The sequence below is a fragment of the Mauremys reevesii genome, linkage group 3 (assembly GCF_016161935.1).
Source record: "Mauremys reevesii isolate NIE-2019 linkage group 3, ASM1616193v1, whole genome shotgun sequence".
In the NCBI taxonomy this organism is placed as follows: domain Eukaryota; kingdom Metazoa; phylum Chordata; order Testudines; family Geoemydidae; genus Mauremys; species Mauremys reevesii.
Window position 1 is genome coordinate 2,496,010 of NC_052625.1, and position 23,066 is coordinate 2,519,075.

Sequence of the window (23,066 nt, forward strand, 5' to 3'; positions counted from 1 at the left end):
GCTAGGGCCCCAGTCTAGGACTCAGGAGAGCCAGGTTTCAGTTCCCTGCTCCGCCACCGACTTCCCATGTCACCTTGGACAAATCACTTAGGGCCTCATCCACAAGGGGCCTAAGCCCCCCTCTTAGGTGCCACTGACACTCAAAACCACTGCTCCACTGCTGCCTGCGTTCCTTCCAAAACCCACAGCCCCCACCCCACAGCTCATGAGCTGCTCAGTGCCTCCCGAAGCAGGACTTTCAAACCAGATGTCCCCCTGAGTATCTTCCAAGAGGGACCCAAACCGGTCTCCTCAGAGTATGCCTCAGACCTGACCAATCAAGTAGAACAAGGAAGCTGTGTGGAAAAGATGGGACCAAGCCATGCACAGTTGCCATGACGACACCCCCCCCCCCCCAACAATAAATTCAGTGTCACCAAACCAGACGCGGGCTACTCAGTGCCATCAGCCAACACAGGCTGCCTTTAACCTCCCCTCTCAGCTCCCCAGCTGCGGTGGAATCGGTGCCCGTGGAAAGCTGATGCAGCAAAAGCGAGGACCTTCCTGCAGACATTGCTCAGCCATGTGGAAGAAACCCCCCCCCCACACGCGCACACATGCTCCCTGTGACTCACTGGATTATCTGCTGCTCTGCAAGAGACGTCAGGGCTCAGTTCCTCATTTCTCTGTGGCAGCTGGAAGCTGCTCTGAACACGAAGCCCCGACCCCACCGTGAGCTCCATGCAGCCAGCCCCCTGCAGGGAGAGTCCCATCGGCTGTGTGTGGAGCTGGCAGGAGCCGTGGGGCGCGTGGAGTCTTGCTGGGAGCTCAGGGAAGCGACCCCAGGCCAGCACCCCGGGATGGAAGGGCAGGGTAATGCGAGGAGAGGGGCAGCCACATACACAGAGGTGGGGTGAGAATGGGGCGAGGCGCTGGGCAGTCACAGCTCGAGGGACCTGGGAGCCGTGCGGCTACTCCTTGAGGTGCCATCGCCATGGCCACCGGGTTGATGGAGCAACCAGAGACACGGGGAGAGGAAGAGAACGCTGAGGGATAAGGAAAGGTGGGAACGCCCCTGGGGATGAGCGGAACCACCCGCAAGGCGAGGCAGGGAGCACAAGCCCAGCTCCAAGAGGAGGCACCTGACAGACTTCCAAGGCAAAAAGGAAAGAGAGAGCAGGGCCCTGAGCTGCCCCCGCCTGCCCCACGTTCCACCTCAGTGCGCACTGAAACCTCTTCTTCCTCCCTCTCCCTTCCCCAGAGCTGTCCGCATCCGCTGCCAGGGGGGTGCTCGGAGCTGTACACTGCTGGGCCAACATCAGCTCCCTAGGAAAGACAGGGATCAGGGTGCACTGGCCTGGTCTGCCTGAGGCCTACACCTCTGGCTGACAGCTGGACATACCATGTTGGCCCTCCACTTGCCCGTGGCCTGGGGGTTTATTGATGTCTAAGCCATGCGCACGCAGAGCATCCCAGCAGCACAAGGGGAACTGCCCCATGACTCCACACTGGAGCTCTGCCCGGATCCCTGCGCACAGAGAATGCATTGCCTGGACCTTCCAGCTAGTCCACACACACAGACAAAATCTTCCCAGGGTGGGGGCTAGTTTTAAAAAGGGAGGCTCTGAGCACCATCCCTGATCCAAAATGCGCTAGGGGAGGGGTTCCACTGAAGAAACCCCATATATACTGGAAAGAAATCTAAATGATGCACCCCCCCTCCTCCATACATGCACCCCCACAGGGAACAAGGAAGAAAGTCACCATCAGAGGGGTATGAAAGTAACCAGATTACGATGTGTATGATTTTTTAAAGAAGTGACTCAGGCCAGCCAGGCAGCTTCTCTGAGCAAACATCTGTAAAGTTCTCACACATGACGCACAGCTGCAATGAGCAGATTTTACACAGCATACATAATCTATTTGGGCCTGGATCCCAGACTCCAAAGCAACATATGACCCTGCCAGGGAGACAACGGACTGGGAAATACCATCGCAGTAGAAAGCTGCCGCCAGCTGTTAAAGCAACCAGTCTGTAGTTTCTGAAAGCCCCTGCGTGGAGGCTTGTCAGCACTAGTAAATCACACCTTACCAGAGCCTGAGAGGGTGCAGGCAGGGAGTACCAGCCTCGGAGGGCCTGATTCCGTCGCAATGCTAAACCTCCCGGAGCAGAGCTGGCCGTCCCAAGTGGCATGACACACCCGCCGGGGAACTCGCTCCACGTGGGGAGGAGAACGCCAGGCTGGTATTTGTAACGGGCGCCAGAGACGTCAGAACTGAAACTCCCCTCGTTCTCTGCCCAGATCATTGGCCCTGATCGAAGTAGCGGCTGCTTTCAAATTCTGTGAAATCTCAAAAAGGAAACAGGAAGCCTCTCTCATTTCTGACTTCAAGCAATAGCCCCTGAACCACACATCGGCTTCCTCCTGCCACAAAGGGGTGTGTGTGTGTGTGTGTGAGTGTGTGTGAGAGAGAGAGAAACAGCAGCCTGGCTGCTCCCCTTCCCAGCACCGGAGCTGCTGGCATGGCCAGAGGGCTGCACTTCCTAGGGTGTGTCCCCTGCAGCAAGGCTGGAATGGGAGCTGGGAATCAGCACAGCACAAGGGGACAGAGCCAGAGCTAGCCCATGGCATCCCTAAGCAGGAATATTTGGGGGCCCCCTTACCCCTCACCCACCCGCAACAAATAATAATGGTGTTATTTCCACCAACCCAAAACCCATACGGAGACACTAAAATTGGGGCCCCACCCCACACCACTTAGCCTGGTTATGCCTAGAACCACCTCTGGCCAGAGCTTCTCCCCTGCTGGGACACTGTGACAAGCAGGGTCCAGACACCCAAGGGGAGAACAAGGGGTCTGAACCCCAAATAAGCCATTTACTAACTTATTCTAGACAATGGTTGTGTGTATAAAATATGTCCAGTAAGGTCTTTGGAAAGCTAGTAGAGCTGTGACCTCGATGGTTGCTATGAGCTATGTGGGCAGACAGTGGCTCGGGGGGCTGCCTCCCCAGCCAGCCGGACTAGCCCCCAGCACCTAACATCGCACAGCCCAGGACAAGACCAGAGATGGGCCAATCAAGTTAATGGGAAAACACTGGAACAAGCTGAAACTGAAAAGAAAACCCCGGACTCGGAGGAGGGAATTTATCGCTCAGCCTCCATGAATCATCCAAGTGAGCTGATAATTGGGGCAGGTTTCACTCCTTCAGCGGTCACTTCCCCCCTCTGGTTCGTCAAAGTGTTCGGTAGTGAAGACCTCGGGGGTCACTCTGCCAGGAGTAACGAGGCTGGTGGAATCCAGGGTGAGACCTGTGTGCTTGTGGGCTGGCTCCTGCTTTCCAGGCTCTGAGCCACAGCATGAAGCCCCCAGCATCACAGGGCAGGCGGCAACAGGACCCCTCCCTTGTCTGGGTGAGCCCCACAGCATCACAGATGTGTCGCTTTCAAAGCGAAGAGCGAAGCCTCAGGGGTCACTCTTCACATTGTGCTGTAGCGTCAGCATGAACCGGAGGAGTGTCTGATCCTGTCCCCCCCGTGCCGCTGTCACCTCAGGTCTCTCAGGGCGAGAACATCTGGTTTCTATTTTGAGTGAGCTGCAGGGAAGAGCTCAGCCACCCCACACCCAGGCTGCTCACCCTGCCCAGCCCCTTCATCCCAGCCAGGCACGTTTCTGACCCTCCTGTCCCACCAGGAGCAGCTGCCGGCTCACACCCTGATCAGCCCTGCTGCGAGGCACCCAAGGAGCCCAGCTGCACTGCCTGGGAGCTGCCCGAGTAGCCGTGAGGCCTGTGGGTTTAGTGGCCCTGCTTATAGGCCTGGCACCTGGAGCAGATCATTGCCTGTTCAACCCGTATCCGGCCCACAGCGGGGCTTGGCCTGCTCCTGCCTGCTCCAGCCCAGTTCCCAGCCTGCTCTGGCCTTGCCTCTGAACCTGCTCCTGTCCCATACCCTGGGTCTCTCCAGCTTCTGGCTTCCTACCTCCTACCCGCTACCTCTGCTCTGCCTCTGGCTGACCCAGGGCCACTGGCATTCAGCTTCTGCCTCTCTGGTATGGACCGTTGGCTCGATCCTGGACTTTGCCCCCAACCCCCATCCCCAGACCCAGTTCTAACCAATAGGCCAAGCTCTTGTTTCAGCCACTAGGCCTGACTACCCACAGCCCCACTGGCTACACTCCTTTACATTTCCTGTCAGAGTTAAAACGAACACCACCACGGCCCTGTCATGGGGCTGTGCCCGTGGAGGGCTGACAGGGTACCTGCTCTCAAAGGGTCAGGGTGTGCAGGGAGCCATGCAAAGAGACGCGTCCTTCGCTTTAGAGGGCATTGAACTTTCCAACACTTCCGAACCCCCGGGATTGCCTTCCATGCCCGCCTGGGGGCTGGACCCACCAGTTGATGGAGAAACGTTGCCAGAGGGGAAGGGCTGGGAGCCAAGACGCACCTCTACCAGCCACTATTTATATCCTTGTGCTCTTCCTAATCCTGATCACTGACCAATGCCTCACGGCACAGCTCCAGAGGGCAGCCGGGCATCAGCCAGCACTTCACTTACTGGAGTGGCTGAGTGTGGCTGTGCCAGGCACAGCTGGGAACAGAAGCCAGGTGGCTAGTACAGCAGACCCAGGCGTCAGCCGCTGAGCTGCCTTTCACAACGTCTATGCGCTTGAAAGGGCAGGGGTGACATGTTCAAAGGGGTCTTGCCTTTCTCTGGGAGCGAGGCACCCAAACACGCTGCAGGAGCTGGGCCTTAAATCACGTAGGTGCTTTGGACAATTTTACCGCCTGTCACTAACCACCGCTCTTGCCACTAACACAACACTCCCTGCCTAGAGCCAGGCATAGAACCCAGGGACCCCGAGCACCAATATTCTACTGCTGCCTCGTAAACAGTGTGTAACCCAATGGCAAAGCGCACGCTAAGGTCCCCTCTAGGAGCTGGGCAACGGAACCAGCAGCAGTCATCCTCGTAGCTCGTGGGATACTGGTCTGTACTGGGGATCTGAACAGCCAGGCTTCAAGCAGTGCTGCCACCCCATGGGGCTGGGGGAAATTGTGGGACGATGTGGCTTAATTGACACCATTAGGAAACACCTTTTAGAGCAGGTTTTACAGCTAAAAACACACCGTTAATGCAGTGGCCCTGTAAACCGAAGATGGGCCAAAAGACCCCATTCTGGGAGGTATTGGTGCGAGCACAGGTGCAGAAAGCAGCTGAAACTGGCCCCAGGGAGTCAGCAGAGGGACAGGACGGGATGGCCCCAGGATATTGTCACGGTAAAGGCTCAGGAGCCCTGTAGGGAGGTGAGGCGGGACTTGCCTCAATGCTGGCCAATCGGGAGAAGCGCTCAGAAGGAAGGTGGTATATATGCCGCCTGCCCCCTCAGAACAGGGAGCATGCTGACAGGGAGCATGCTGACAGGAAGGATGCCTGAGCTGGAAGGCTAGGCAGCCTAAATGCTCCATAGAGGGCAGGAGCACTAGAGATGGGTATGAACTGTGGCGTTGCTTTGATAGACCCCATGCTCTGGGTGTCCCTAAACCTCTAACTTCCAGAAGCTGGGACTGGACGATGGGATGGATCACTCGATAACTGCCCGATTCTGTTCCTTCCCTCTGGGGCACCTGGCATTGGCCACTATTGGAAGACAGGACACTGGGCTAGGTGAAGCATTGGTCTGACCAGCATGGACGCTTATGAGTCTGAGGGCTACCTGAATTACTTGGGCTACTGGCCCAGTTCCAGGATTGGCTCGTGCTAGACTATAGGGAGCTCTTAAGGGGTCCTGAAGAGAGGGGGCAGAGGGAGGGGGCTGCAGAAACACCTCTGGCCCCAGGGGGTGCCTGGGGAATGGTGACCCCACTACAGTCAGTGACAATGCAATGCAACAAAACGTAGGTGTTCCAGCTACGTCACTTGTCATACATCTGATTGCTGGTGTCACACACAGGCAGGAACAAAGGGTGTCTGGTATAGCTGGGCGCTGTTGGCTGCTTCCAAAAGTAGGTGAGTTAGCCATTGGCTCTGCATACTTCCATGTAGCTGCCATGTTGTTAGAACAGCTAATCTGGCTCCTGGGCCTGCGCCAGGAATGCCCGACTCTCTGATGCACCCACCGTTCTGCCCGTGCCTGCTGCTGTGTCCTTATCTGCTTGGCTATCCTGTCTGTAACCAGGGCTCCTGCCATTAGACAACACTCCCCGCCCTGAGCCAAGAACAGAACCCAGGAATCCTGCTCTAGCCCCACCCCCCATACAGTCAGATGGGAATAGAACCCAGAAATCCCGATTCCCCAAATTCTACTGCTATCGATCCAGGCTTTGTACAGCTGACCAGCCAAGTGTGTTAGCTCCCGGGGAAGGGAGCCAAAGTGCAGCTCTAAAAGGCCTGTGTTCAAATCCTGCAGCTAGGCAGGGGGTCGCAGTGGCTCCATGAGAAGTGGGTATTCACCCACGAAAGCTCATGCTCCAATACGTCTGTTAGTCTATAAGGTGCCACAGGACTCTTTGCTGCTTTTCCATGAGAAGGAGTTTCTACCCTGACAGCTTAGTTACAGCTACATTCGTTTACAACCAACTGTTGGACCTCTGTGAAATGTTCCCAAACATTCGGACTGGCCTGAAACCTGACAGGGCAGGGAGCCCGATAGCAGGTCAGTAAGGTGCCCATAGGAGCCTGACCCACATCCCTCATTTAATGGAACTACAGCTACAAAAAACTAAATCTTTGTTGTCAACACAGCCTTCTTCACAACATTGACATTTTTCACTAAAACAAATTGTCTGCTTTGGAAAGTTTCTGTGAAATGTTCCATCCCCCCCACACACTTTATTTTTTTCCTCATTTTACCTCTTCCCCCCACCCAAATCTTTGTTTTACACTTGTCAGCAGCTGCTGCCACAGCAAAACACCTGCCTCCAGCCTATTACAGTGTGTGGAAAAGAAACAGGCTAAAATTCGGACGCTGTTGGACAGTCACTTGCCTTTCCTCGTCGCTGCTGCGATAATGAAGCGTTTCTTCAGCTCTCCCCAAAGCACTGACAGCGTCTCATTGCAGGCATCGTGTTTGCTCTACCCGTGAGGGAAACGCCACTGTTCACGCAGCAAGCAGAGATACTCCAGTAAAAGGTGCCAGACGAACTCCGTCCACCTGCAGGCACCCAACTAACCCCACGTCACGCTGTTGGAGTCCCTATGCCAGACCAGCGAGCAGGGCAGCTGTCCAGTGCAGGGGCTGCTCAGGGGACGACAGGCCCTCGACGGGGAGTCAGGGTCCAGACTGCCCCGACTGCCTTCTGCAGGTGCATCTGGGGACAACTGACCACCCCAGGGAGCTGCTTCATGGTTAATTAGCGAAGGAGCCCCCTGGACCTAATGGAAAGGTTCCCGGAGCTCTGGTGGGCAAGGCACTCCTGAGGAGAGGCGCTGGGGAGAGCTCAGCAGAGCCGGTGCTCTTAGAGCCAGGAGATCCCTGAGGGGAGAGCCCGGAAAGCCTCAGCAAAGGGCTCTCCCAAGCAGTGGCCGGAAGGAAGCCCAGCCCGCCAGGCCCTACGTGCTACCCCAGGGAAAGGCTGAGGTCAGAGATCGCCACAGAGCCCTGACTGGACAAGTCTAGCTGGAGAGCCGGCTCTGAGGCAGAGCCCTCAGCCATGAGAAGCCTGCTGCCAAGGGCCTGGGCAGAAAGGCCAGCAGCGGATTTTGGCGGGAACAGGGAGCTGGGTGACAGAGTCGGTCTCAGGTTCAGGGGCTAGGGTGGAGGTTGGCTTATGCTCTATTTGGGCCTATGTTAATAACTGAGCTCCTCCGAATGGGGGGTGGGGGGGCTGTAGATGTGAACACCCGCTTGGACGGGTTTATGCCCTGGGCAGGGGTGGGAGCAGTTGGCCCTGAGCCCGGGCGAGGGGAAAGCAGCCACGCCTGAGCAACGGGTACGGGCCGGGACAGCCGCCAGCTCCCCAGTACCAGCCCGGCGGAAGGGGGGGGCCCGGGCCCATGTGAATGCTCGTTCTGTGGCCCCTCCCTTGGGCTGCTCCCATCCTGACTCCTCTGAGGCCAGCGTGGAGAAGACCCCTTCGACGGGCTGCACTGGCTGCTCCTGCTGCCCGGGGGAACACAGGACTTCAACCCCCCAACGCCACAGGGAGTGGGGGGCTCCCCCCATCATGCTCGAGGTGGCGGTGTGAGGAGACACCACCGACATCCAAACCCAGTGAAGCTGCTGCGTGTCACGCACCACCCAAACACCACCTGACCTCCGCCCACAGGGCTGCCGGCACTAGGGGACCAGATCACCACACTAAAATATCGGGACACATTGGGGTGCCATCAGCCCCCCCCCCCCACAGCCCACCCCCGCTCGGACCCCCCACAGTGCCCTTCCTCATCCCCCAGCCTGCCGCTGGCTTGCTGCATCCCTCCTCAGTCCCCCACCCACCGCTCGCCTCCTCACCTGCCCGCCACTCACCCCTACGGCGCCAACTTCCCCTCTGCCGGGTGGGTGCTCGCCCACCCCCCGCCTCTTTCCGCCCCAGCACAGCCCGCACCCCGCCCCCATTCCACCCCCTTCCCCGACTCCTCCCCTGAGCACGCCGCATACCCGCTCCTCCCCCCTCCCTCCTGGAAAGCGCTAGGCACCGCCAAACAGCCGTTAGGCGGCAGGAAGCGCTGGAGAGGGGGAGGAACGGGGACGCAGCGTGCGAGGGGGGGAGGGAGAAGGAGGCGAGGAGCAGGGAGCTTGGCTGCAATTTTCCCCCGTGGGTGCTCCAGCCCCAGAGCACCCACGGGGTCAGCACCTCCCTCCTTACCCAAATATCGGGACAAATGGCATCCCAATCGTACATTGATCAGGACGTGGGACAAAGGGTTAAATATCGGGACATCTGGTCACCCTAGCCGGCACCTCGCTGAATTCTTTAGGGAGCGGAGAATATTTGTCTAAGCTGCAGGAAGCCCCCTAATGCATCACTTGCCTCCTTGGAGAGGCAGATCCATGCGATTTCTGCCAACCAGCAGCATGCGCTCCCTGGACTAGTGCTGCAGGCTGTGGCGAGGGGCTCCAGGGACTGTCTGAACAGGGGTGCTGCTTCGGGGCTGTCCCAGACCCAGGAAACGGCCATCTTTGTACAGGACAGATTAAACTCTGATCTTCCCAAGCCCTACTGCCCTCCCTGCAGGGGCAGAGTTACTTATGTGTTGGGCTGCGTTGAAAGCAGCGCCCCAGCTTCAGGCCTGGCTTTCATTCCTCATGGGGTGTGTTTTCCTGTCTCTGCCCTCCGACGGGATCCATGGAGAGAGAGGCCTTTCCTAGCATTGGCACCTGGGGTCGCGCAGTGCCTGTAGCCTGCTGAGCACAGCACCATCGCTCCAGCCCAGCGATGTTTCCTGGAAGGGCCCTTCCTCTGCTATACAGCACATGAGCGAGCCTGGCTGGCTGGGGCCCAGCCACTGGCTGGCTCTACTCTCGCTGGCTGGGATAGAGAATCTTTGCTGACGATACTGGACGTTGCTCTGAGTCTCATCCCAGGGATCACCCCTGCCCACGGTGCTCCAGAAAAAGCCCCACCATGGAGGCCTGTGCATATGCAGGCTATTGGAGCCACCATCTCAGCAGAGGAAAGTGCCTGGTCACTGCTGGCCATTAGCATGTGTTATCCCAGGCATCACCTTGGACTCAGCCCCCCTCCCGGAGAGGTTGCCCTTATACGCTTCCAGCTGTTATCTGTATGCCTCACCTCAACCCATGCCCTCATCTCCCCACTCCTCTCCTGGCGCTGGGCAGTGTAATCCCCTTTGGACAGAGCGGGAACTGGAGGCCCAGAGACATGAACTGACTTGTCCAAGGTCACACGAAGTGCGTGGAACAGCCAGGAACAAATCCTGGCTGGTGGATTGATTTCAATCATGATTTAAGTCACCAAGTGGAAAGCCTCCACTTAAATCATTAATTTAGTCAACTGTTCCATTTACACAGCAGTTCTTTTCTAAAGAAAGGTGCATTGTCATTGGTTGATAGAACCATAAAAACATATTGACTTACAACTAAATACAGCCTTTATGTCTTTTTGCTACCTACAGAGATACACTATAACTACATACACTTAAGTAATTATAAAGCTTAATATTTTTATATTAATTGTATATTTTAGTATGTTAAAATGGTGAATGAAATACTACTTATTTACTAGATAATTAACTTTTTGCTCATGAAGTGTGTCACGCTGCACTAGGATGGCAAATGGAATTCAAACAACATATAAAATGGATTTTTAGTGAACAAAACAAGCCCATAATATAGCACATGACCTCATGTGCCATATTTACAAAATTAGACGTTTTTCCCAATTCTTTCTTTATACATAGAAAAACAGTCTAACTCAAAGTTTTTGATAATCATGGATTTTTATTTAAATATTTTGAGAAAGAATGTTCAGGACTTAGCATATTTTGGATTAAATTCAGATTTCATTTTAAACAGGTTTGTTTATAAAAGTAAAAATAGAAAGGTTTTTTTTTCCCCCCCAGAAACTTTTCTCCACTCTGAAGCCTGGTCTCTGGCTAGTGCTTGACCCCGCCCAACCAGGCCATCCTCTTTTCTGGCAGTGACGAGGGGTTCTCGATACAGCCTTCAGAAAGGTGACCCCCCCAGCCTTGTCCTCCCACTTCCTAGCCCATTTTTGACATGGTCCCTTGGAAGCTGCCATCTCCCCCAAAATCCAGGGGCTGCCCCATAACCCCTCTGCTCAGTTGTTGGTCACCAGCCGACAGCGCTCGTTTGTGCTCCCCCACCCCTCCAACATTCCAGGCTCCATGCAGCGAGCCCCCTTCTGGGAGAACTGAAGTGCGGAGATGTGACGCTGCCACTACTGTTGGCCTCAAATGCTCTAGTTTAGGGGACTTACCCAATCTTGCATAACCAGCCTGCAGCAAATCCACTGACCAGCTCTCTGGTCTCAAAGGTTCTAGGCCATTGCTCTTACCACAGCGCCAACATCTTTCTGCCTGCACCTTTTCCTCATTTGCTGCACAGCAATTCCACCATGTGCAAACCATCTCCTGGGCCAGCACCTCTGTGTGTCAGAGGTGGGGGTGCAGGAATTGCAGACTGTCCAAATAGCATAGCCAAGTACACAGATTCAGCCTCATCTGAGAGGCAGCATAGCCCAGCAAGCTGGTTCTGCTCAGCACCGGGTGAAAAAAGAAATTAAGATAATCCCATTTAAAAAAGCAAATTCAAAATTGTCTTTGTTCTGCTGGGCTCAAAATGGTCCCATTTTTTTTTTAAAAATGTGTTTTAGAAATAAGATTCGATTTTTTGAACATGGCTGAAGAAAGGAAAGCAACAGGCAGTATATGAATGTGATGGCGTAAGACTCATCTTTATAGTTTCCATCCAGCTGTCCAAGAGGAAAAGCTGAGGTTGAGGCCTATTGCTCCTGTATGCCCTTCCTGTAAAAAGCCCTTTGCTATCTCATTAAAGACCATTTTAAAAGTGCCAAAGGCTCGGGGTACTGGGTGGTGAGGACATGAGGTGACCAATTGCTTCCAGATGGGTTATTTTCATGACTCACCACAAGGCTTTTTTGTAAACAAACTTTATTTAGAAAAGTAAATGATGAATTTGTTGTATGCAGGTACCCTTCACTGTAACAACAATACATACAAAGCTCCCTGTCACAGTCAAAACATCTACGGGCAAGTGGAAGAGATACTTGGGACATTGCCTGTCAAGTTACAACGTTAAGTTCCCTTCATCCGCGTGTCTTTCAGATAACTTAAAACAACACTATTGGCACTGGCTTTTGGTCACTGTGTAAGATTTGTGTTCTGGGTCTCCATCTCGGCACAGTCACAGCACCATTGACTGTGGATTTCCAAGTAGTAGAGGTGCAAGTCGCAGCAACGCACGAACTGGCATTTTCAGCTGCCTGAATTTCACAAGCAGTTCCGAAAAGCTCATGCTCCCTAGTGAGACAAAAGCGGGAGAATGATTCTGTATCTGGAGAACGCTTGCATACTGAAACAGTTACCAGTGTTGGAAGTATAATATCACTGCTGCTCAGTGCAGTAGGGATGCGTGTCTTTGAGTAGATGGATACACCACCAATGTCCAAACACCCCTCCCCAAAATGGATAGTCTACGAACAGTAAACGTTGGTGATTTTTAGTTTAAGTTTGCATTAGCACTCAGGAAAGGACTCAGAAAGGAATCCGTGTGTGTGTCGGTGAAGGAGACTAAAGACTCCACCAGCAACACAGAAATCAGACAGAAAACTGGGTATCCAATCGCCTAGGCAGGGAAACAGCCAAACTGATGACACACAAAGGAAACGAACTAACACATCCTACTCAGCTGAGGTGGTTTTTGTAGGTACAAAATTCAGGGGGATGTGGGAATGGGATTTTCTTTCAATTGATGGTGTCCCCACCCAATGCTCCTTTAGGCCTGACCTTGCACTTCAAGCTTTGTTACTCTCTCACTCTCCTGTCTCTATTATTTTGAGTGTCTTTTAAAAAAAACCCAACTCTCTCTCCAGCTTTTCCAAATGCCCTCCCACACTGAAAAGGTTGGCTGAGCCTTATTTGTACTGCGCCGCCCACCCAACAGCCCGGCTACCTCCCCCGGGGGAGGGGTTGGGGTTTTATTTTCTATTTTGCCATCACCACTGGAGTAAGGAGCACATGCTTGGTAACTCCTGACAGCCTAGAAATTCTGTATGCTTCTCACAATGTTTGTACTCAAATGCCAGGCCCGACCTGGCAACTCTGTGTGTGGAGACAGAAGAAATGAAGTGATGTGTATGTGCAAAGTAGCCTGAATGATGTTCACTGAACAAGCCGTTATAAAAGCTTTTCCTAGAAAAGTGAGCCAAGGGAGGCAACCCCCAAGAGTCTGAGCAACAACTCTGAAGAAAAACCCAAAAACCAGAGCGCCCCAACGGAGAACAGGAAGGCTAGAAGAAGGGCACCCTGCAAACACCTACAGATTTCCAGCTCTTGTGAGACACTCTTTCCTGGTAAGTGGTGTTTTTCTTACAGCCCCAGTTCCCCGAATGCTGTTGTTACAGGGGAGTCTTGGCTTTCCTTTAAAAGTAGTCAGGTTCTGGACCCTGTGGCTGGGGAGAAAAGCTGAAAAACGTGACCCGAGAGGCTCAAAACCCAGAAAGCAGAAGAGCCAACACTGATTGTTTTTTAAAATCTCACGAGGTGGAGGGGAAGGCCTGAATTCTGAACAGCTGGGTTTAGAACAGAGCATCTAGGAAAGCAGACGCTGAAAAGCGAAGTCAGGAAGTGACGTGGGACGTCAGGCTATCAGGAGAATGGATTAGTGCTAAGCAGACGGCCCTCTCTCGGGTCCCCGCCATCTGTCAGGACACGGGGAGCTCCCAATGCACAGACCTACCCCAGACAGAGAAAGGTGGTGTCTCCAGAAGCCTGCCCATGTGACCTGTGAGGGTAAGAAGGGTCTGAAGAGCTGCCCAGGCACCTACCCTGAAAATATACAAGGGAGAGGAACTTTCCCCTCTTGTGTCCATGGTGCAGTCTGCTCTGGTGGAATGGCCAGGCCTTCAGAAGGAGGAGCTGTGCCTTTAGCTAATAAGCTTTCAGCAATAAATTCCCTTACTCCTCTGCCAACAGAGGTGGTCCCATCCTTCTTGGGTCCCTAAAGCGCCACGGAGCTCCCCGCCCATCAAAGTGTGGAGGCCTTCCCAGAACTGGGTCAGCAGGAAGCAACACCCAGATCAGGCTCGTGAGGATGGGACTGCTCTCAGCATCAGCCTGTCATGGTGGGGTATTCAATAGAGGCCACGGAATGAAGTTTCCCTACCTGCCTGACCAAATAGGTTGCCACTAGGAAAACAGGCATGAGAGCAGGTCCTCTCTCCAGAACCATCTAGGTGCTCAAAGGAAAGATGAGCAATGATGTTCAGGACAAAGCCAGAGTAACAAAGGGGAGCAGAGGACTGCAGTCTGTCTGATCTTGTCCACTGCCTTTGGAAACGTCACTTCCCCCAGGTGCAAGGTCCTGCTGCCCTTTGGTGCACTGAAGGTCTCTGGCTGAGTGCTAAGGGAACAAGGCCTCATATCCTTATCCAAATCAACCTGGAGAAAAGCCAGGGTGTCTACTGAAGAGCAGTGGCTAAGGCTGATCTCTTTCATCCCCCATCACGTCCCTACAGCTAAGGGCCCTCCTCACCACATAAAGGTCCAAGAAAAAGGTCACAAGAAAAGAAAATACTTGCACAGCTGTAAAAAAAATTATCTACATTACAGCAACAACTTAACTCATGAGGTAAACATGAAAGGTCATCAAACTTATAGTAACAATAGGCCCAATCCAACCCAGCCCAGATATAACCTTACCTGCTAAGCCGCCTGCTGAGAGCTGCCCTGGGGTTGGGACTGAGTGGTAAACGAGGAAGCAGGCCAGCATACTTAACTGAGATTCTTCCGTAGGCTGCCCACTTAGGTAGGAGTGCAGAGAGACATCCCCTCCTGCTGTAACATACAAGGGAGTCTGCTGAAATTCAGGGACCGTTTTCTCATTTGTTGAGAGAACAGAACACAGAGGGGCACTGGAGTGGGACATTGCTCCCTGCCACCTAGGTTTGTTGGCAGGATCTCTCCCCCCGCCCCCCCAGCACTGACTACCAAGGCCAGGGCTTTAGCTTGTGGCAGCTCTTCATTCAAGGACTACCACTATGCCATTCTTCAAAGCTAACCCCCACTTCGCTGCTGCTGGGCTCACAGGACAGCTCTGCCCCTCGGAACACTAGGGAAGTCTGAGTCATCTCCTACGTTAACTCAAACTTTCCACACAAGGAAGCAGTCAAACTCAGCCCTCAAGGTATCATACAAATGCTATGTTAAAGCGTTCCAGTTGGAACACGATGCTCTCAGAAGGTGCAAACTTGGGACACCAGGTAATTACACAAAATGAAACACACACACACACACACAAGTGCAGACACATATTGCTGTTCTACACAATACACACTACACAGGGCCTCCCATGCCTCAGGTAACCATATTTTGGAGACTATTTTAAAATTCCAGTGGTGGCAGCAGCTCAGAGCACTAGCTCAGCTTTTAAGACTACCTGGTTTTGTGCAAATATTTAAGATTTAAAAAAAATGAAATAAAATAGAATAAAAAAAATCAGCTAGAATTCCTTCTTTTGATTACCTGAAGGAGGCAGCATTCACTCTTACAAACTGGCCAATCAGCAGATAATCAGGATTCAAACATGAGAAATCTGTTCTTTATTCCCCACCCACCCCCCCACACACACCCCTCCACTAATGAAGTTAAAAAACCAGCTGATGGGCAAGATACCAAAGCAGCCTGATACGCAGAAGCTGTACAGCAGGGTGCCAGGTCTCTCCCAGTGCAAGGTCACAGACTCTCAAAATGTGGCACTAGACTCATGCTGCTCTCTTTACCTTGTAGCCACTGGTCCAAAGTATTATCAATAGTGCACTTCATCACAGGCAGAAATTCAGAGTTCATGAAGAGCCCTCTGTTAGGATTTCTCCTCACCCTCTCCTGGTGGCTTCTGGAGCTAAAAAATTCTAATACCAGCTTTATCTGCCATAGTTCAAAGGTCTCAGACATTTCTTTTCTCTCTAATATCCTCACGGCCTGACAGGAGAGAAAACACAAAGATATACTGTGAACTTGATCAGTACTAGAAAAGAAATGTCCCCTTCATAACTGCAAAATAACTGAACTTCCCTCCCTGGGTGCATCAATCGAAAGAAACTAGATTACCCTCTCCTGATCTTTATCACCTCGTTAGGTTATTTTTCAATTGTTATCTTGAAATCTTTGCTCTGTCACCACAGGTTTACTGACAGATTTCTATTTTCCATTTCTGGTATCCATGATACGTATGAAAGGAGTAAGACCAACATGATACCCTTCTGCAGAGTTAGTGCTATTAAGGATTAAAAAAAAAAAAAATGAACTCTGTTCACTCTACCTGATCTATTGCTATGTATGCAGGCAGCATCTCCGGATTCTCTCGAGTAACACACTCATAAAGAATAGATGAGAAGAGATCCAATATTTCCTGTTTCTGATAAAAGACATGCCTTTTACAGAGTACACACTGTACATATAATTTATTACAAGTTCTCTTACATTGCTCACGTGGGCTTCTGTTATGGTTAATCCTCCACATTATCCGCTGTAATTCATTTATGTAAAGATTTGTGTCCCTGTGTATTTATTCATTAAAAGAATACAAAATGTAGTTACATTTTTCTCCCTCCCGTAGTATTTTCGAAGGCTTTCATTCTGCACAAAGAGAAGACATAGTCTTCATTCACAAGACCACTTTAGTGGCTGCCCTAAAGAATAGCAGTAACCTGCTTTAGCTCAGTATTCATTAGCTATACCTTGTACAAACCATAGGGAATTCAGGGTGTATAATTGTGAGATTAACTAGTGGCAGAAGGTTATACTGAAAAGCTTTTTAAGTGCAGGTACCATAGTTCTATTTTCTATTTTTCTGCATTCTTTTTTATGAAATGCCATTTTGTTCTATATAGCAAATACCTCCAAGGAGCAAGGCTTTTCAGAATTATTTTTCTTGCATTACTGATTTAGCTCTGCTGCCTGCAACTTAACATTCATTTTCTGCATTTTATTTCTGAAAACAAGAAAAGAAACCATTCTTCTGAGCAATATCCCACATATAGGCAATGTGTACCTGACCCATGTTCACAGCTGGTTTGCAGAAATAGTCAGCAAATGAAAGTAGTGCCGGATCAGAAGTGAAAGCAGAAATAGTTTCTGGCTAAAAAGAGGTAAAAATGCACACTTTAGATTAGGAATCTTTTGCTTTCATTGCATAGGTCAAACAATAATTTATACCCTCCCCTCCTTCCCTACTGTGATTCTCCAGAGTTCAGTGCAGGTCATTGTAATCGACATGATTGATTTAATGGGCAAAATCAAAGTCTCGTAACCTTTTCATCTGACCACTGCAGAAAGTGATGCCATGTATTGATTTAGAAAGCAAAGAGGCAGGGCTGGTGGTGTGGGTGCTCAGCCTGGCCCAGTGCTCTGTGGCAGCTGCTGGGCTAATTTTCCTACAGCCACGAATTCATGCCATTTGTAAGAGCGATGTCAGCACTCCTGCAAAGTACTAGATTGGCAGCACTGTGCCACTTGAAATTCTGAGTGAAAGCAGCACAGGCAGTGGCTGTACACATTTCTCAGCTGCATCCTGACGTGGCTCGCTCCATCCCTGCTCTTTAAAGGCCACTTCTAGAGGTGGAATTCCCCACTGACGTGCCAGTTTATGCTCTGGGCTCTGACGACGGCAGTTTTGTGACGGGCTCCTGGCCAGAGGGAATTGGACTGAACCTACTAATTCATTTCCCACAGGCCAAGTAGCTGTCAGATAGCAACAGCTTTTCATCACTTCCCTGCTAGCCCATATTTGAACCTAGGAAGGCGGCAGGCCCAATATCTCAACCACTCTGCCCTATTACAGTTCTCTCAAAGCTCCAGCACCGTTCAGGTGAGAACTTTGCGAGCAGAGCTGCCGGTAACCATAGCGGTCACCTTACTGCTTTGTGCTCGCTAGCAGAACAGTTAGATGACGCTACCTTGAAGGCCCGAGTTTCAGAGTTCCTGTGAGTGACCGCCTGTGCTAACAAACTGCGCCAGCCCATTGGGTCCTCTTTGTATGAGAGCTGCCCAGCTCTCAGTTTGACATACAGGATGCCATCTTTAGAAAGGATCGACCTGAAAAAACAACAACATTTACAGTTTTGAACGTATTTAAATCTCTTTCCATCCAGCTGTGGTACTGACTCATGACATGGCAAACAGATATAGGAATAACTAGCAACCTAGTCACTTGTCTGGGCTAACGTCCCCATCCAGGGATTTGCTTCCTTGTTATTTAGGGGAGATCTCCATTTCTCTGACATCCAACCACAGGAAGGCAATCTGGCGGAGGAGGGGAGCAGCAGTGGGAGAGCAAAGAGGAGTGAGGTTTTCCAGCATTACTGATCTATACAATATTATGAATTCCCTCTGAAGAAGTCAACACAGCCATCTCTACCCTTAATGGGTGGTTCAGCCCCCAAGCATCACCCCCTAAAAATAGCACCAGAGGGTTCCATTCACACTGTGGCTCACTCAACAAAGAGTAGTGCCGTGCGTCAGTGCTTTGCTCCACTTTCCCTAGAGAACAGGCTCTTTCCTCTTACAGCAAGAGATGGCAACGCCAACAACCTGCTGTTCAGGAGCAACCCTACAAGTTAGGGTGAGCACCACATACGTGAAAACAGCTCAGAGCTTCGCTACTGCAAAGCAATTGAGTTTGTTCAGAAAAGTCATTTACCTTATTTAGATTTATATAAAAGGGCGCCTTATCCATATGCTCTGGGATCCTTTACCCATAACTGTAAAATACCCTATCAAAAACACCACATCACACCATCACGCTGCAGTAACCCACAACCAGGGAGCCAGGCAAATAAAGCTAAAACCACTGTCCCCTGCAGCGCCACCAAGTCACCAGCCTCACAATCCTCCCCCATTTTAAAATAGCGAGGGCGGGGAGGAGGGCCGCTCTGCAGCATGCCCTGAATGCCAGCAGCTTCGGGCCACTGTGGACCCAAGGGGATTGCTAATTCCAAAACTGGGAGCTCCCACAGGGCATGTCCCGTTGGCAGCCCCATGTTACCTGTGGCATTATGGCATGGGAAAGAGGGACCCTCAGGTAGACAGCTCCAAAGCCACTAGGGGAGTTACAGGTCAAAACCATCACCTTCACCCCCACCCCAAAACCCAAAAGGCAGCCAGTGGAGATTGCACAGCACTGGCTGAATATGCTAACGGTGAGATTCCCCCTTTTTACACATGGGCCTTCGCATTCTAAACAATCTGTGGGTGATTTTATGTGTAGCTCCACACAGGGTGTGTTGCTGTATCCAGCCTAACCTTGACTGTGTCATTTACATTAAATGAAATAGCAAAATTACTAGTGAAGCATTCAAGTGGCTCTTTTCCCGTCACTCTAGCTTGCATATGTCATTTCCAGACTTTACAATTCCAGGCTGCTATCTATAATGCTAGGAATAATTTTACCTGTGAATCCTATATTCAGATATAACGAGGAGTCCAGGGAGTGAGGGAGAGTGAGGGATCGTTTTCCAGGATAGGTTGTAGATCACTGATGATAAGCTGGAGAGGTTTTAGCTGGGGGCTGTACGTGATGGCCAGTGCTGTTCTGTTATTTTCCTTGTTGGGCCTGTCCTGTAGTAGTCCAGAAGTCACCTACTGTAGGACAGGCCCAAGAAGGAGAATAACAGAACAGCACTGGCCATCACGTACAGCCCCCAGCTAAAACCTCTCCAGTACATCATCAACCTATCCTGGAAAATGATCCCTCACTCTCACAGACCTTGGGAAGCAGGCCAGTCCCAGGAAAATGATCCCTCATCATCAACCTAGCCTAACCTATCCTACAACCTATCCTGGAAAATGATCCCACATCATCAACCCACGGGAGGCAGGCCAGTCCTTGCTTACAGACAGCCCCCCAACCTGAAGCAAATACTCACCCGCAACTACACATTACACCACAAAAACACTAACCCAGGAACCAAACCCTGTAACAACCTATGTTGCTTACTCTGTCCCCATATCTACTCTAGCGACACCAACAGAGGACCCAGCCGCACCAGCCACATCATCAAGGGCTCATTCACCTGCACATCTACTAATGTGATCTATGCCATCGCGTGCCAGCAATGCCCCTCTGCCATGTACATTGGCCAACCTGGACTGTCTCTATGTAAAAGAATAAATGCAACACAAGGCAGACATCAGGAAAGGTAACATACAAAGGCTATTAGGAGAACACTTCAATCTCCCTGGACATTCAACAACAGATTGAAAAGCAGCCATCCTTCAACAAAAAAACTTCAAAAACAGACTTCAAAGAGAAACTGCAGAGCTACAATTCATTTGCAAATTTAATACCATTAATTTGGGCTTGAATAGGGACTGGGAGTGGCTGGCTCACTACAAAAGCAATTTTCCCTCTCTTGTTATTGACACCTCCTCATGGACTATTGGTAGTGGACCACATCCACCCTGATTGAATTGACCTTGTTAACACTGGTTCTCCACTTGTAAGGTAACTCCCTTCTCTTCATGTGCCAGTATATTTATGCCTGCATCTGTAATTTTCACTCCATGCATCTGAAGAAGTGGGGTTTTTACCCACGAAAGTTTATGCCCAAATATATCGGTGCCACCGGACTCCTCGTTGTTTTTGTGGATACAGACTAGCACAGCTACCCCTCTGATATTCAGATATGATTACTGTCCTTTAACATTTCAATACATCCACTGGACAATTGTAATCTGCATTAATTAGTACTGTGCACACTTCAGAAAAATATCATCTCTGGCACATTATAAGAGTTAGCGAGCCACTCTATCAGCAGTGTGCAGTTTTCAAGGACAGAGGCAATGAGAAATCTCATCAATTACACACAAAACCCAAAACCTCCCCATATTAAAAGTATTTTCTAGCTGAGGTCCCCTGCTCATTTTCCCTTCTCATTTTTTTTAAAAAATATGAAAAACCCACAAAACAAGTAAAAACTGACTCTCCAGAGGAAGAGTGAAACTGACTGCACACAAAGGGGCTGTCAAATGCACAAAAGTAGACAAACTGAAACTGAAGAATTTCTTTCCTTTCTTTCAGCTACTGTACATTTTAGGGGTTACTTCTAACTATAGGAGGTAGAAAATTTCACAAGTTTACTCAAATGTTAAGGGACATTAACAAACGTTGTCAATCTAGGTAAGTAGCATCATGAATACTTACTTCAGCTGGTGTGTCCCCTTGCTTAAATCTATTAGCAGTTCCCAGTATCGTGGGCCTTTCACTCTGATCTGCCAATATAAAGGTTTTAATTTACTAGTGAGGAGCATATCACTTATATGGCGGTAACAGGGATTGCAAGACAAAAGGGAGCTACAGAAATCTATTTCAATTTCGACCCCCTTAGAAGGGCAGATACTCCCTCTCAGCACCATCTGCTGTGTGTCACTGGAGACTCCAAGAGGACAGAAACTGGCTGTGTTCCCTGCAGAGGATGCCCCTGGCATGGGGGAATCCCCGGTGGGTGTAGAGGTGACAGGGACCAGAGGCAGGATCAGGGGTAGGAAGGGACATAACTACGTGGACTGCACTATGGCTATCCCACAGGTAGCAAATGGTCTCTGGGGGCCATTGTCAGTGGGCATGGGCTAGAGCTAATCCCAGGCTGCTCTAACATGCACTGGAGCCAGGGCAAGGAATCAGAGCACTAACCAGGTACCCAGTGGCCACCCTCCTTTCTGCTCACTGAGTGAATCTTCACTGCATCACAGGATCTGGGCCAAAATGCACATTACTCAACGGGAGCCCTGATTTACCTGCTTAAGTAAGTGAAGCTCCGGGAGGAGGGTTGGCGCCATCAGTTCCTCTGTGGTTTCTTCATACCATTGCGTGCCCTTTAAACACCAACATCATTCAGGCGTTAGTAAAAACAGCTTCAGTGCACAGTGAGAGAAAGCACGCCAGTCTCTCGCTTGCACCTCTGTTCAGCCTGGCTGCACTGCAAGTATCTTGTATTTTCTATATCCGTTTTCCTGGTGAAACGGTGGCTTAATATTACCATTTATGTCACAAAGTGAGAGAGACGAGGTAGGGGAGGGAACATCTTTTATTGGACCAACTTCTGTTGGTGAAAGAGCCAAGCTTTCAAGCTCCACCGAGCGCTGCTTCAGGTCTGTCACAAAATGTATACGGGGAAACAGAGGATGGCAGCACGGCTGAGTCAACATGCACAGCACCGTTGTCATGAGAAGGGGACATTTTTCAACCTGAACATCCACCTTTTAAAAATGCGCTACACGGCCTATACGAGCGATCTTCCACAGCAACAACAGGAGGTGCTTTCGCATGTCTGGTCAGATCACTAAGGTCTCTGCTGTTCTCTTCTCCTAAAGGCTGGCAAGGCCTTTCCTTATCCCACAGGCTATTCCATGCCTAGGGCCCTACCAAATTCATGTCCATTTTGGTCAATTTCATGGTCAAAGGATTTTTAAAATTGTAAATTTCATGATTTCAGATGTTTAAATCTGAAATTTCACAGTGTTGTTGCTGTAGGGTCCTGACCCAAAAGAGGGTTGGGGGGGAGTCACATGGTTATTGTAGGGGTGTCATGGTACGGCCACCCTTACTTCTGTGCGGCTGCTGGTGGTGGCGGTGCTGCCTTCAGAGCTGAGCTGCTGGAGAGTGGTGGCTGTTGGCCGAGAGCCCAGCTCTAAAGGCAGCGCTGCCGCCAGCAGTATCACAGAAGTCAGGATGGCCTGGTATGGGTTTTCTGCACTGCTGCCTGCAGATCTGGGTGGCCAGAGAGTGGCGGTTGCTGGCCACTCTCCAGCAGCCCAGCTCTGAAGGCAGCACCCGTCAGCAGCAGCACGTAAGTAAGGGTGGCACCACTGCAACCCTCCTAACATAACCTTGCAACTCCCCTGTCTGCCCTTTTTGGATCAGGACCCCGTTTGGGAAACACTGATCTCCCCCAGGAAATCTGTACAGTATACGGTAAAAGCACACAAAAGACCAAATTTCATGGGGAAAGACCAGTTTCACGGTCTGTGACGCGTTTTTCATGGCCAAGAATTTGTTAGGGCCCTAACCATGCCACATCATACATCAGCTGTAGGAAGTTGTTTGATCCTGAATGTATCTTTCCACAACAATCCATTGCGGAGGATGGGCACTCAGCTCAAGAAGTGCCTAATGAGTATAGCCAGGGGAATGCTGAGTAACCATTTTAAAAGCACTGGGGAGATTTTTAAACCAACTTCCACTGACTCTGTGCCTTTGAAAATCTCCACTGTATTTATACAGATAACTGTTACCCCAGATCAGTCAATTCTGTAGGACTTCGCTGTGCATTTCACTTGTTCCTGGTTCTACCTACAAGGTGCCACTCAAAGCACTAGAAACAGAAGATATGGGTTGGGAGGAGTGCCTAGACAATCTGCTTTGAC

General features: G+C 50.8%; 1 protein-coding gene and 1 long non-coding RNA gene across 6 annotated transcripts in view; both read right to left on the minus strand.

Moving 5' to 3' along the window:
* Positions 1 to 2,283, minus strand: part of LOC120400606 — a 303,500-nt gene extending 301,217 nt beyond the window's left edge. The window contains exon 1 of the long non-coding RNA XR_005595919.1: positions 2,072 to 2,283. This is a non-coding gene — a long non-coding RNA (uncharacterized LOC120400606). The remainder of the gene's footprint in view (positions 1 to 2,071) is intronic.
* An 8,145-nt stretch (positions 2,284 to 10,428) lies between these two features.
* Positions 10,429 to 23,066, minus strand: part of ANAPC1 (anaphase promoting complex subunit 1) — a 74,358-nt gene continuing 61,720 nt past the window's right edge. For 4 of the 5 annotated variants that reach the window (XM_039530274.1, XM_039530273.1, XM_039530271.1 and 1 more), the window contains exons 41-48: positions 21,438 to 21,515; positions 20,845 to 20,912; positions 17,600 to 17,738; positions 16,696 to 16,782; positions 15,964 to 16,059; positions 15,425 to 15,623; positions 14,346 to 14,480; positions 10,429 to 11,945 (exon numbers count right to left, since the gene is read on the minus strand). In XM_039530274.1, coding sequence (XP_039386208.1) covers positions 11,830 to 11,945; positions 14,346 to 14,480; positions 15,425 to 15,623; positions 15,964 to 16,059; positions 16,696 to 16,782; positions 17,600 to 17,738; positions 20,845 to 20,912; positions 21,438 to 21,515 — 918 coding nt within the window. In that variant the 3' untranslated portion in view covers positions 10,429 to 11,829. Of the gene's footprint in view, positions 11,946 to 14,345; positions 14,481 to 15,424; positions 15,624 to 15,963; positions 16,281 to 16,695; positions 16,783 to 17,599; positions 17,739 to 20,844; positions 20,913 to 21,437; positions 21,516 to 23,066 lie in introns of those variants that run through there. The other variant, XR_005596161.1, reaches the window with a different exon arrangement.